The sequence below is a fragment of the Gordionus sp. m RMFG-2023 genome, chromosome 4, assembly GCF_954871325.1.
Source record: "Gordionus sp. m RMFG-2023 chromosome 4, tfGorSpeb1-WG-v2, whole genome shotgun sequence".
Classification (NCBI taxonomy): domain Eukaryota; kingdom Metazoa; phylum Nematomorpha; class Gordioida; order Chordodea; family Parachordodidae; genus Gordionus; species Gordionus sp. m RMFG-2023.
In genome coordinates this window covers 5,069,479-5,083,424 of record NC_088778.1, presented here as the reverse complement: position 1 = coordinate 5,083,424, position 13,946 = coordinate 5,069,479, and the positions used below count along the sequence as shown (strand labels likewise).

General features: G+C 26.9%; 1 protein-coding gene across 1 annotated transcript; it reads right to left on the bottom strand.

The window, feature by feature from the left end:
• Positions 1–11,924: 11,924 nt before the first annotated feature.
• On the bottom strand, positions 11,925–13,735 carry LOC135927754 (protein phosphatase 1B-like). Its single transcript, XM_065463918.1, has 5 exons — positions 12,746–13,735; positions 12,585–12,702; positions 12,414–12,513; positions 12,297–12,366; positions 11,925–12,249 (listed from the first exon to the last, which is right to left on the bottom strand). The coding sequence occupies exons 1-5, from the start codon at positions 13,649–13,651 to the stop codon at positions 12,229–12,231; spliced, it is 1,215 nt and encodes a 404-aa protein (XP_065319990.1). The 5' UTR covers positions 13,652–13,735; the 3' UTR covers positions 11,925–12,228.
• Positions 13,736–13,946: the final 211 nt, after the last annotated feature.

The window sequence follows — 13,946 nt, the reverse complement described above, 5'->3', positions numbered from 1 at the left end:
TTAAAAACAAATAAAATTATGTAGTCAATGAAATATTCTTAGATTTGTTGTGGTTGGTTCAGATTAATATATTTTAACATCCTGAATTGGCAGAGATGTTTTGATTTAAATTGATAAATTAGATATGTTGTCTACAATACACAACTTTAATTTGTTTATTAACAAATTTATATTATATTATCGGTTTTTTTTCAGGTTAACTATTCTTGTAATAATATCGATTTAGCTTATTATTTTTTTAAAAAAACGGCGAAATCAAGATTTTTAGCCAAAACAAATATTACATGATCTTCAAGATTTCTGCAAAAGATGACTGACAGGTTAAAGATCTCTTGGTAAAATCTTTAGGCTTATAGAATATTTGTTGGCTAAAATCTTGATAAAGCCTATTTCTAAGAATCTAGTGATATAAAAAATTTTTCCCCATTATATCCTTTCCAATACCACAAGATCCTTCCTCTTTCATAGCCTGTCTTAGCTCAAGGAAATTAGTTACGAATTTTTTTGTTTCTCTCAATTTAGGAATTATTGTTATCAAATATGCGCGCCCCGAAACATACTAGGATGGAGTAACCATCAGAAAGGAACGCGTTCATAGCATTATGTAACGCCGAATATGTCATTTCACCATGTTATCAGTGTTTGGCTTTGTAGCTTGTTATTTTTTTTACTTAGGTAGTTCAGTTCCCTCGAATCACATTTTTCGATTTTCAACTGTCGTAAGGTGTCACCCATTATCTATATGTTCTGTAGGATTTCGATCTGATTGGCTGCCCCTGAAGCCAAAAATGAGATGACTTTTAATAGTGAGGCACTTGGCCTAAAAATTTTAAAAATATTTAAAAGTGTGGGTCGGGTTTAAAAGTTTTAAAAAAAAAATGAAAAACTGGACGAGACCAATTTTTATATTTTACAAAAAAAAAATTAATATCAAATAATCAATGGGTAAATCTTATAATGGAGAATTCAATAATCATTTTCGTGCTCACATTGATTATTCAAAATTTTAATTCCGACCTTTATAAAATGATCAAATATTAAAATTGGGGCCTCTTTAAGGAGGGAAACGAGCTTGAAGATAAAGAATTGAAATGCGTAGAGGATCTAAAATTACGACTTCCGCAGGTCCATGCGTTAAATTTATTCATCCCAATCATTCTTACACCTTTTCCTTTCCATTTTGTCTCTACTATGCAGATCACGTTTACTCTCTTACAAAGTGTGTCCACCTTTTACCCCGCTCTTTTAGTTACGCTCGTAATACCTCGATGTGATCTTTGTTCGCTATCCCTATTTTCCCACAGTTTTAAGTTCGTTTAGGATTGTCATAACAGAGGTTAAACGGAAAACATTTCCCCCGAAAAAAATATTCCCAAATTTTTTTTTTTTATGAAGAGGATTATTTTTTAAAAAAAATTATTAGGGGAATATCAGACAGATCATATATGTTTTATATTAAAACATATATTAAAGCCTTTAAGATTCAAATTGTAAGAAGAAAAGTTATAAGTTTTAAAAAAAGTTAATATTGGGAAACCGAGATTACCAAAAAAAGATACCCCTTTTCCGATTAAAATTATTGTATATGTTAGGGTCAATCTGTTTTTTTCCGGCAATGATTTTATCGGAAATGTATTCTATCATGTTTGGAATACCTATTTTTTTTAATATAAATTATGAATGACTCAAACGTCAAAATTATCTACGATTCATAAGATAGATATTCTAAACATGCTAGAATACATTTCCCTCAAAATCCGATTTTTTAAATTTAAAAAAATTGGTTTTAAAGTAGAAAAAATAACACATTGTCGGAAAAGACACATTAACGCTAATATATATATATATGATACATAATATTTTTTATTTTGATTCAAAAAATGTATAAAATAATTCTTTTTAAAATTAAAATTACGAATGCCGTTATAATTTATTAATTATGTGAAAGGTCTCAGTGTTTTATTTTCGATACTCTTGCGAGATACATAATTTTTCTTAAATGGCATAAAAATTAAAATACAAAACATCTTATTCTTTGAAATATTTTTTTTTACGGAGACCAGAATGATTAAGACTATTTTGTAAATAATATGTATTTAATCTAACTATGTTGGTATGATTTAGATTTTCTAACCAAAAAAATGTAATAGCATTGAATTGGACCATAATTACGATGAAGAAACTGCCTTACGCTAACAATTATAGTAAACGCGATTTGTTAAAGCAGTGCGATATTAAACGCTGCGTTATTTACAAAATCAAGCCAAGTTATAATTTATAAATTTGAGACGAATTTTTCAAAACTTCTAATCGCTGTGATTTTGACAGGGTTTAATACCGCACCGCTTGAACAAATCGCGTTTACTATAAATGAGACCTTAGATATAAAAAAAAATTCTTAATTAAAAGCATCGATTGCAAATTATATCAGATATCTGTAGATCTGTACCAGAGCAGTCAAAATGATATAATTTTAAAAGACCGGGCCGGGCTTAAAAATTTTTTGCTGCAATCTTGGGCATGGGCTTTAACGGGAATCATCTCGGGGCAACTAGTAAATTTGGTTCTCCAAATCGTTAAGAACAAAAAATAAATTGGGAATTTCCCTTTATATCTCCTAAAAAAAATTTAAGGTATATTTGTAATTAATATTAATAGATGCTCTAGGGAAGTAAACACTTGTTGCGTTAAATTTGAATATTGAAAAGTTAATAGGAAATTTTGCAAATAAAAAAAACATTTTTGATTTTAAAAATGCGATGAAATTGTAACATATTTCATTGTAGATTTTTATTTAAAAATTAGCTATATTCATTCCCTAATCTCTAGTGTCCAAAATTATTATTTTTTAAAGCAAAAAGTCTAAAAAAAAATATTTTTTGAACCTTTATAAATATTATAAAAAGTTATCAATCTTTGCATTAACTGAATTTCAAACATTTTAAAATTTCGGCATAATCTGGGGAAAAAAACACTATAGCACAACATGGCACAAACTTTGTAAAGAAACGTTGATCAGTCTCTGAGGATCAGATATATAAACAGAGGAAATGGTTAACTCTCAATGACATTTATACTAACCTAGAATGATGAATCATTTATTAAAAGTGTATAGATATTGAAGTCAGCTGCAGTCAATGGGTTAAAACTCAATTAAAATGCATTTAGGCAAAATGTTTTTCAAATTTGATTTAAATGTCATTTAATGGCGGACAGACATCAGTGTATGCCCCTTTTAACTGTAAGTTTAGTTATCAATAATTAAGACCCTCCGTAGATCTCTCGGTTTAACATTGCAATTAAAGAAATTACCTTCCAACCCCGGTACGTGATCACATTGGAAATTTTGCCATTTTTTTTTTATAATGTTAGCTTGTATTTTGCCAAATATGTTTCACAAAGAATAAATTGAAAGATGAGAAGTAAAACTAATTATCAAGCACTGCGTCATAAAATTTTCCGACTGATTTTAATTCGTCCAGTTTTCTTAAATCAGGCCGGTTCGTATTTTATTGAACCCTACTCGGTTTTCATAATATTTTTCGAGTTTAAGCGGGTCGAGTTCCTAGCCTATAGGTCTGAAAAAAAAATTATCAATATTTTTATTATCTAATATCAATGAGTCTTGTTAAGTATTATTTGAAAAAAATTTTAAATTTAAGAAACAATTTTTTTTTTTTTATATAAAAGAAATTAGTAATGTTATTTTATAAATTAAAATTTTAGCCGGATTAATATTTCGCAAACCTCAACGTTTCGTTAAGATATATCCAAACTTTCTTTCCTACCATCTAGTGTTATTAACCGGCCTGATTTTTTTAAACGACAAATGATATGATGCAAACTTTTAGCAAATAGAAGTCTAAACCTTTTTTTTGCAATCTATGAGCAAAATCTTAAGACTCACATAATATTTTACTTAAAATCGTAATAGGGCCATTTTTAAAAAAATAGGTCCCTTTAGCAACACTGCTGTCATCTATGAACTCTCCAGGCTTGCGGAATATTTTTTGACTAAAATATTGGGTTAGCCTTTTTTTAAAAAAAATCGAGCTCTTTTAAACAATACTACCAAATTATCAAAATGGTAGACAATTTTTATTTTCTACTTTAATAATATTGATATAATTTTGGGTCCATATTCTGTTTAGAGACGTCTAATTCAAGGCTTTTGGGTGGCATGATCTTAATTTTAAAAAAAATCCGGAAGAATAAATTAAAATGGCAATCCCATGCTGGGCTCAGAATTAAAATTTTAACAAAAAAGTATCATGAAATCTGACCCGGGCCAAATTTATGTTAAAAATTTAGATTGTTACAATTTAACTAAGTTGAAAATGATATAATGGATTTATTTATTTATCATTCATTCATTTCTTGTATTTTCAATTTCCCTTTTGAAATCATTTACAAGATATGATAAATTAACAAATTTTTTGAAAAATTTTAATAGCGGTGAAAGGGAGAGAGGGGTCTGTGCCGGTTTCAAAATTTGTCTTCTACAGGTCTTTGATTCCTTTATAGACATTTTTCACCTTATTTTTTATACCGTTTCAAATCATGTAGCGATATCGAAAACTATTGTAGCGGTAGTAAAGGTCTCCGGCGTAGACTGGTGGGCGGATGAATTTTAAATGTTGGGATGAGCAGGGCTGACTTCAGGGTTGGGAAAATTTAAAAAAAATAAATAATTCGATATAAATAAATACAATTACATTTCAAATAAAAAAAATCATTTAAATAATTACAAATACGTTTAAAAAAATTTTTTTTTTTTTAAATTACAATTACGTTGATGAAAACATTTGGCAAATAATAAATATTTCGATGAATACTTTGTACAAAGTGTTTTTCATACTATTAAATATTAATTTATTTTTTTTTGCTTATATAACATTTTAATTAATAATTTTTTCTAAAAATTCTAATATATATATTATTAAAATGATAGCTCACTTTTTTAATATATTAATAATATATTAAATCTATTCCTTTTTGGCCCTAGAATTTGATTTGAGAAACTGAATAATCTTTCTGCCTGAGGGTAAGGGTAAAATAGAATTATATTTAAAAAAATATAATATAATTTTAAAATTATTTAGCGCCATATATATATATCAAAGAGCTCCCGGCTCTGGTACATGGACCGTATTTTAATTTTTTTTAAATATACCCGGGCCGGACCTAAAAATTTTTTTTTTAATATACCCGGGCCGGGTCGGGTCGTATATTTTAAAACCAAATATCTTAAATCGCCATTATTAGTTATAAAAATTAAAAATAAATTTAACAAATTTTATAAAAATTCCGCGCCGGCTGATAATTCAAAACCCGGGCCAAAAATTAAAAAAAAAAAAATCCTAGTAGGGCCGTGGCTTTGGGATTTTTTTTAATATATCTAAATTTATCAATTCTATATTGAATTTTTAATGTAAAATAAAAATATAAGATTTTATTTATAGAAACTAAACGCCATATAACATATATCATTTATTTTGAGTAGTTATAAAAAATTTCTATATTTAAATATTCGGGCCGGGCCGGTAAATTTATTTTAAAAAATTTCGGGTTCAGGCCGGATCGGCAAAACTTTTTAAAAAAAATTTCGGGCAGGGCCGGGTTTGAAAAATTAGGCTCGATGCAGATCACTAATTTATATTAAAAATCAATTTAAAAATAAAATAAAAAAAATAGTCTTGTAATCTTTATAAATACAAACTACATTTTATTATTTTTTTCAGCATTTAAAATACAAATATTTTTGAAAATATTCGGAAAAAAAAATACTAAGATGTATTTGTAATTTTGAATACAAGTATTCGCGTAAGCTGCCCAATGGCTGAATTATATTTATTAAAAATTAATTTTTAATTTTACAATATTACAATATTACAAATTTTTTAAGTTTAGATATGTTAAAATAAAAATAGAGGTAATAAAACGATTTTTTTTAAAAAAAGAAATAAAATAAATATTCAATGTCATTGGTCACCTAATAAAACAAAAAGTAAAATCGTAATATATTTTTTTTTTAAAAATGTTATTCTAAAAATATATATTAAGACAAATTCTATCCAGATGGTGATAAAAATTAAATTAGTTTAAACGTCAAATGTATGAAACGCTAAAATGAGGATATTATGTAATAAGCTTTAAGAAAAAAATTAATTAAACTCAACTCGGATTGGTTGGTCAAGCATTCCCGGAGGAGAAGCAGTTTGGACGGATTTCAATCTTAAAAATTTTTCTTTCAAGCTCGAGTCAAAAATGAATGGCGGTAAATTAAAAAAAAAAATTTTTTATGTTATATATTTTCTTATAGGTCAGGATGTCGTATTCAAAAGGCGTATATTATTCTAATTTTTAGAACTTGGTCACTAAAAAGTTTAAAAAAAAAGGAGTTCTAGACTTTGATAAAGCAATATTTAAAAAATGGCAACAATAATGGGACCCACCCTGCATGGCCTGATTGGAGTTCAAACTGACCGGAAGTCGGATTTTAAAATTTGTGTCAGAACTACTAACCGAACTTAGACGTCGAAATTTTTTTTTAAAATTGTTTATTTTTCCTTTAAACGTTTTTAATCTTTCCGATTTCGTTGAAATGTCCTACCATTTCAACCCTTCCAATCATTTAAAAAAAGTTATTACTTAAAATTCTTAGGATATTTTTTGACGGAATCTTTTAGTAGCTTTAGCATTTTTAGATATATAGTATGTGTACAAAATTAATTTTGATTTTGTTCTGTAGTTCAAGAGTTATAATGGTTTTTTGGAGCTTGGGGTCACATAGACCCCACTTGTTTATCCGGGAAATTTTTTTTCATCTGTTTTGGCATTATTAATCATAAATATACACTAATTATATATATATTAATTAAAAGTTATAATATATTAATATTTGAACCTTAGATAAATATCATAAATCATCAATTTTATTTATATATATTTTTTATATCATACTTTGACTTTAAAATAATTTGTCACTCCCTTGACAAGAGCTGTAATATAATGATAAAATAACATTTCATTATTAAAATAGTTAAAATCATTAACATATCGTCGATCTAGAATTGGAGGCTCCACTCGACATTTTCAAAATTTTTGAGTTAGGAATATTAATTATTTCCAAAGTTATAATAGCTCTGTCAAAATTGATCAATAAGGTTTTCCTATATTTGATTTTAAACTTTAATGCTGATTTTCTCATTTTAAACATTTTGGCAAGTGGAGCACTCCAATTCTAGGCCGACGATATAGTTTGTTTAATATATTTTTAAATAAACAAATTAATTTGATTTTAATATAAAGTATTCCTGAATTTGGGTCTGAGAGCACCCCACCTATTCTCTCGCCTAATTTTTTTTTGCATCTGTGCAATGAAGGGTTAACAATAAAAAATTTAGGATAAGACTTATTTCTAAATAATTATTTCGGGTTCGGTAAGGCAAAAATTTTAAAATATTTGTTTCAGATCGGATCTGAAAAGGGGAGGGGGACCTAATAATGTTAGAACTGGTTCTTGGAAATTTTTAAAATGGTATTTCTGTCTTTACGAGTTTTTTCAGAGGGATTCCATGCTGATTGCCTTTAGCTACTGCCAAGTCAACATATAGCAATTTTCGTTAAACAACTACCAATTATATTTTTTTGAAATGCAATAATATTCATTTTTCATATATTAGGTGATGGGATCACGCGATCATCTCCGATCTACTATATATCATCATCCGCCTTGGACGGAACCACCAAATTAGTTTCAAAAGAAACAAGGACTATAGGAATGGAGATCCACATATGGCAGTGTCGATCCAAACAAAAAACAAATTAAATACCTATTGGTTCAACACCGCTTTTAGTGGTAAATAACAATAACCAAGTTTCCCGGATTTTTTTTCCAAACTCATGCATTATTCCTTAGCTGTCCCTTTTTTTATTTAAAAAAATATAGAATTTTACTTACTTTTCCTCCTTTTAATTTTTTTTTTTGAATGGTCAAATAATTTCATAAAGAATGTAATGAAATTTTAGAAAGAAATAAAGATTTTAGTAAAAAAAATAAGTAAAAGAAATGATAAAAAAAAATATCTTCGACAAATTTATTTTATTATTATTGCATCATAAATATAAAAAAAAACCCTTTTTTTGTAACAATTTACACAATATATTTTTTCCCCTTTTTATAAATTTATGCTTAAAAAACGTTAAAAGCGACGAATTGTAAGCGAAAACCCCAATTTTTCCCCGAAATTTTCAGCATATTTTTTTCCCATTTCTATTGGTTATTAAAATTAATATTTATTCAATATAATATATAACGGAGACCTGTAGGCCAGGCCAGTATTTTAATTTTTTAAAATATACCCGGGCTGGGCCATAAAATATAAAACCCGGGTCGGGCCGTAAAAAAATTTTGAATAAAAATCCGGGCCGGGACCTCTGCAGGTCACTGATGTATAACACCAATAATAAATATAAAATTAATTCATATTTTTCTGATCAGTAAGAAAAAAATTGATAATCGCTTTTTTCTCCAAGATTGGGACTATTGAAGCCAACTTCCTGGAGCAAATTAAGGCTAAAAAGGGATAGGTTCTAAATCACTATAAATTGGGAATCTCGCTTATTTCCCCTAGAAAAATTTTAAATTAATATTAATGGATGCCAGGGAGGTAAACACTTGTATTTAAATTGAGTTTTTTAAAAATGGAGGAAATATCATCCATTTTACCAATTTGTTAAAAAGTACTTACATCTGAGTATTTGTAATCTTAATAAATTTCTAAGTACCTGATCAATTTTTAATATACTTTAACCAGTGACATATAACTAACGATGAATTCATTAAAAGTGTACATCAATTAAAAACAGCTGAGAAAGCCATTATGACGTCATTTTGTTTTCGTGTAGCATATATAAAAAAAATTTAAATTTTAATGTAGGCGAAGTAAAATAATATGTACCTAATATTTATTCCAAGGCTATTCACACAAGAAAATATGAATTTTATTTAGGTTAAAATGGCGATGTCATGTGGTCTCCAGCTGATTATCATCAGTCTAGGTACTTTATTTTTTCTAGGATAAAACTTGGTTAAACCCATATTGGAGGAAGTTATTTAACAACACCAACTGCAAAAAAAAGTCAAAATAAAAAAAATTAATTCAAATGGTTGAGGTTGAGCATTTTTTAATGCCTTAGATCATGCATATTTCATTGATTACTATAAATGATGTTTTATTATTATAAATTAAAAAACCTTGAGACAATTGGGTTTAGAATTGTTTAATAAATATATAATATTTTCTTAATTTCATATCAAAACTAAGTATGGGGAGACAGTGTGCAACATTCATAATTTTTTAATCAAAATTCATTCATTACAAATCACTTGATATTTTTAATTATTATTTTTTAATTTTAAGACAAGTTTTTTTATTAAATTTAAAAATAGCATAATATATAAAACAATATTAAAATAACATGTTAAAAAGTCATGCATACAATTAAAACAAGATAAAGTAAAAAAAAACATAAAAGGGAGGGGGCAAAAAAAGGCTCCCATTGAGATCACAAAAAACTAAGATAGTTTTTAAACTTATTTTAGTTAGTGAAAATTAAATAGTAACCTTTTCTAAGCTTAAATATTACAATTTTTTCATAAATTTATTTGATCTTATATTTATAAACACTAATAAACAATACTCAAATAAAGGGTTGTTGAAAAGCCCAATTTGAGTCAATTTTTAAAAATGAGCCAGCCGATTAATATTTTAGCCAAAATAGCATCTTGTAAGCTTCGAGATTTGATGAATAGAGGGCTTTCTACCATCTATGATTAAAATCTCCAAGCTTATATAATTTTCCAAATTGAGCTTTGTAACAACCCTATGCATAAATACGACATATATAACTAGTATTTCTTTTTAAATGTAAATTTCAGAAATAAAAGATGTTTTTGTCTAACCCTGTTTCTAAATTTGGATTGGACTGGGCCAAGAGACAGAAGGTATTACAATAAGTTGATTGAAGATTAGGATTATTTGTCTATTATCACCAGAACTTTTTATATTTAAGGATCTTCATTATCCAAGATTAGATAGATTATTTAGCATGAGAGGCAAAGATTTCTGATTTGATTTGATGTGTAATACCAGGTGAATCTGATAACAATATATCCAAGTTATCATCTTTAAAAGATCTTTAAAGGTTGATAATTATAACTTATGGGGTACCTTCACAAATTTTATATATTGTTAAAAATTCTAGGTTACCATCTGTTAGTATGTTCTATATAGCCTCACTTGGATCCTTAATATAGGCAGTATCAAAAATATTTTATCTAAAATATTTAATATTTGGTTAGTTTTATACTTTTTTACATTTTAATTAGAATTAATTAAATATACATAAGCACATTAAAATTTTAACTAATTGGAATTAATGCTTTTATTATTTCTCATCATTAATGTTTTGGGCATTACCAGTCTGCCCTTATAACTAGTGTTGCAAAATAACTCAATTTGAGCTCATTTTTAAAAATGGTAACTCCATTTTTAGCCAGAAAAATATTGCCGATGCCTCTGGCTAATAGATACCCAAACCTTTGTGCCATCTATGAGCAAAATCTTTAGGCTTGCATATTATTTTTCTGGATACAATATTGAATTGAGCTACCCTTCTTTAAAATAAACTCAAACAGAGCAATTTTTATCACTACTTATAACCATGCAATTAAAATACGGTTATAATGGGACTTATCTTTTCAAATTGTATTGATTTTCCTATATTAGTAAAATGTTTACTTTTTCAAGTGTTAAATAGAAGTATAAATGATAAAGACATGGGCATGACTAAAATACACGTCCCCGGTCAAGATAGATTATTTTTATAAAAATGAATATAGAATCGTGTATAGTTTTTCATGGAGATTTCGAAAATGGTATTAAGAAATTTTTTTTTGACTAAACTACGCGTCTCCGAAATTTTTTTTAAAAAAAATTCTTAATACCATTTTCGGAATCTCCATGAAAAACTATACACGATTCTATATTCATTTTTATAAAAATAATCTATCTTGACCGGGGACGCGTATTTTAGTCAAAAAATGAAAAAAATGAGTGTTTTTTTCAAAATTTTACTAAGTTAACACTTCTTTTTTAAATCAAAAAAACATTTTCTGTATCCATTTAATGAGCTAAATATGAATCTGCTTTTATTTTCTAAAAAAAACTGTATCTTGATAGGGGACGCGTAGTTTTTTCATGTAAAAAATTAGAAAAAATAAATTTTTAAAAATTTTACTGTTAACACATTTTTTTTAAATCATAAAAAACATTTTCTATATTCATTTAATGAGCTAAATATGAATCTGCTTTTATTTTTAAAAATAATTGTATCTTGACCGGGGACGCGTAGTTTTTTCATGTAAAAAAATAATTTTTTAAAAATTTTACTAAAATATCATTTTTTTAAAAAAATCATAAAAAACATTTTTTTAACTTATTTTATGAAGCTAAATAAGATTTTTAATTAATATAATACAAATTAAACCTCTTTGACCAGGGACGCGTAGTTTTCAGGGACGCGTATTTTAGACATGCCCTAAAGACATCACTTAAATAAAATATCATAAAAATAAATTTTATTCAAAATTCCAACATTTAAAGCTTTGCCATATGAAATCCAACATATTTTAAAAATAATATAAGCCTAAAATTAAAAAATCAAAGTCAATGATTTAAATAAATCCTGTTAATTCTGCATCTTGCCTGGCCTAATTAAATTAGAAAATTTTAAAAATATTGCTTAACCCCCCTTTATGAAAAAAATAAATCTTGTTGAAAGTTAACTTATTTTAATTGAAATTTAACATATTTTTTTAATGGAGTATCTTGCCAATTTTCTAATAAAATGCTATCAAATCAAAATAATTCTTTTTTTTATTTAAATATTTTGTCTGGTTCAAAAAATAAAAACTGTTGGTATATATATATATAAATAACATTACAGAAATAAATGTAAAAAAATATATTTCAATTTTGGGAATTATAATTTAACACGTATTAATATCTACAAGATTAAACAATTTACATCCCCCATGTCAAAATTTAGTGCAAGCAAATAACCTTTGTGGGTAAATTTTGATACAAAATGATGTTATTTATGTGTATAAGAATAATTGGTTACAAATGTTTTGTTAATAAAATTGGTTTGATGAGAATTTGGTCATGAAGATTCCACTTTTTCCTATTTAATAATTCAATAATTTTTAATTTGTGCTTAATTTTTTTAACTTTTTCTGTAGCTGCGGTTGTGTTGGAAGATATAGAATGTTGATTGAACGATGTTTGGATTATTTGATGTCTTAAAAAACAAAATAATATTTGCATTTCACATATTAACTAATTTACTTTGAGGATATCCCACCTCCAGGTGGATACTCATATTCCTGACGCTCTAATTCTTGCAGTATAAATGACATGTTTGCTGTTGGATTTGTTTCACATATTTCTGTATATATTTTTCAAAAAAATATTGATAATTATATGTAAAGTTAATGGAATTTTTATAAAAAAGCTAACCTTTTATTTTTAAATCAATACTTTGATTTAATTTTGTATCATCTTCTATAGCTTTTGAATTTAATTGTGGTGAAGCATCAAGGGTGACTAAAATTATGCTCATGTTATCACGACTTCCCTTAAAAATATACATAAATTGTAAATATTTTTATATTATTTACTTTTTGTAGGCAAGTGTCCACAACTTGATTACACACACTTTCAAGATTGTCACAAACTTCTAGCCTATTTCTAACATATTTACATATATCATCAGAACTCATAACATCCCAAATTCCATCACATGCTAATATAATAAATTCATCTTTTGTGGGATCTCTCAACTCTATACGAATATCAGGTTCAGGTGAGACTAGTTGATCAAATGGATGTTTACCAGAATTGTTTTTATAATCAAAATCTCCTAATGCGCGTGAAACAGCTAAAGACCCATTAACACGTTGTATCAGCACAGATCCACCAGCTTTAATTATGCGAGCTTTTTCATTTGGTTTTGAAGGTTTATGATCATCAGTACTGTAAAAACATGCATTACTTCTGGATAAAACTGCCCTGGAATCACCACAATTTATAAATATAAAATGTGTAGGTGAAATTATCACTGCAACAGCAGTTGATCCACTTTTATCTTCCCCTTTTTCTAATTTTGGGAATGTTTTAAGTTTTTCGTCAATTTGTAAAAATGCATCTTTTATTGATTTTTCTAATAAACTATAATCTATATTTTTTGGATCTCTTTCAATAGATTCTTTTAATTCTTTGCATTCAAGTATAGAATTAAGAAGATTTTCAGCTAAATAAGATGAAACAAATCCCCCAGCATGACCATCAAACAAACCAAAAAAGGCCCAATCATTCAACCCATTGGGTAGACCCAAACAAGCACAATGTGAATCTTCCATCCTGACTCTCCAGCCTTGCATTGTACTGATACCATATTTTATAGTTTTATTATCCCCATGTTCATTGTATTTTTCAGTCGATGGTTTATCAAGAAAGGTTCCCATGGCGAATTTTTCATTAATTTTAAGTCGTTTTAATAATAATCGTGTGATGATTTTTAGCATAAAATTTTAATTTTATAAATTAGCCAATTGTAAAATTAAGTGACGGGCATCTTTTATAATCATAATATGATATGATAAATGAAGCCAAAAGCCCATTTCTATTTTTATTTTTTATTGTAAATCACAACATATTATACGTAAATTGGTATAGTTGGCCTTTGGTTTATTTATAATTAACTGCTTATTTACTAATTGAAGATCTTGATAAAATATATTTAAATTATCATACCAAATATAAATTAATTCTTTTATGTAGGGGTAAACTGTAAATGTAATAAAATAACTTTTTCAATTA

Coding starts and splice junctions, on each gene's coding strand:
- LOC135927754 (XM_065463918.1), bottom strand. CDS start 13,651: ATGCTAAAAATCATCACACGATTATTATTAAAACGACTTAAAATTAAT. Junction 12,703..12,745: donor TGGACACTTGCCTACAAAAA/GTAAATAATATA, acceptor TATATTTTTAAG/GGAAGTCGTGATAACATGAG. Junction 12,514..12,584: donor TATTGATTTAAAAATAAAAG/GTTAGCTTTTTT, acceptor AAATATATACAG/AAATATGTGAAACAAATCCA.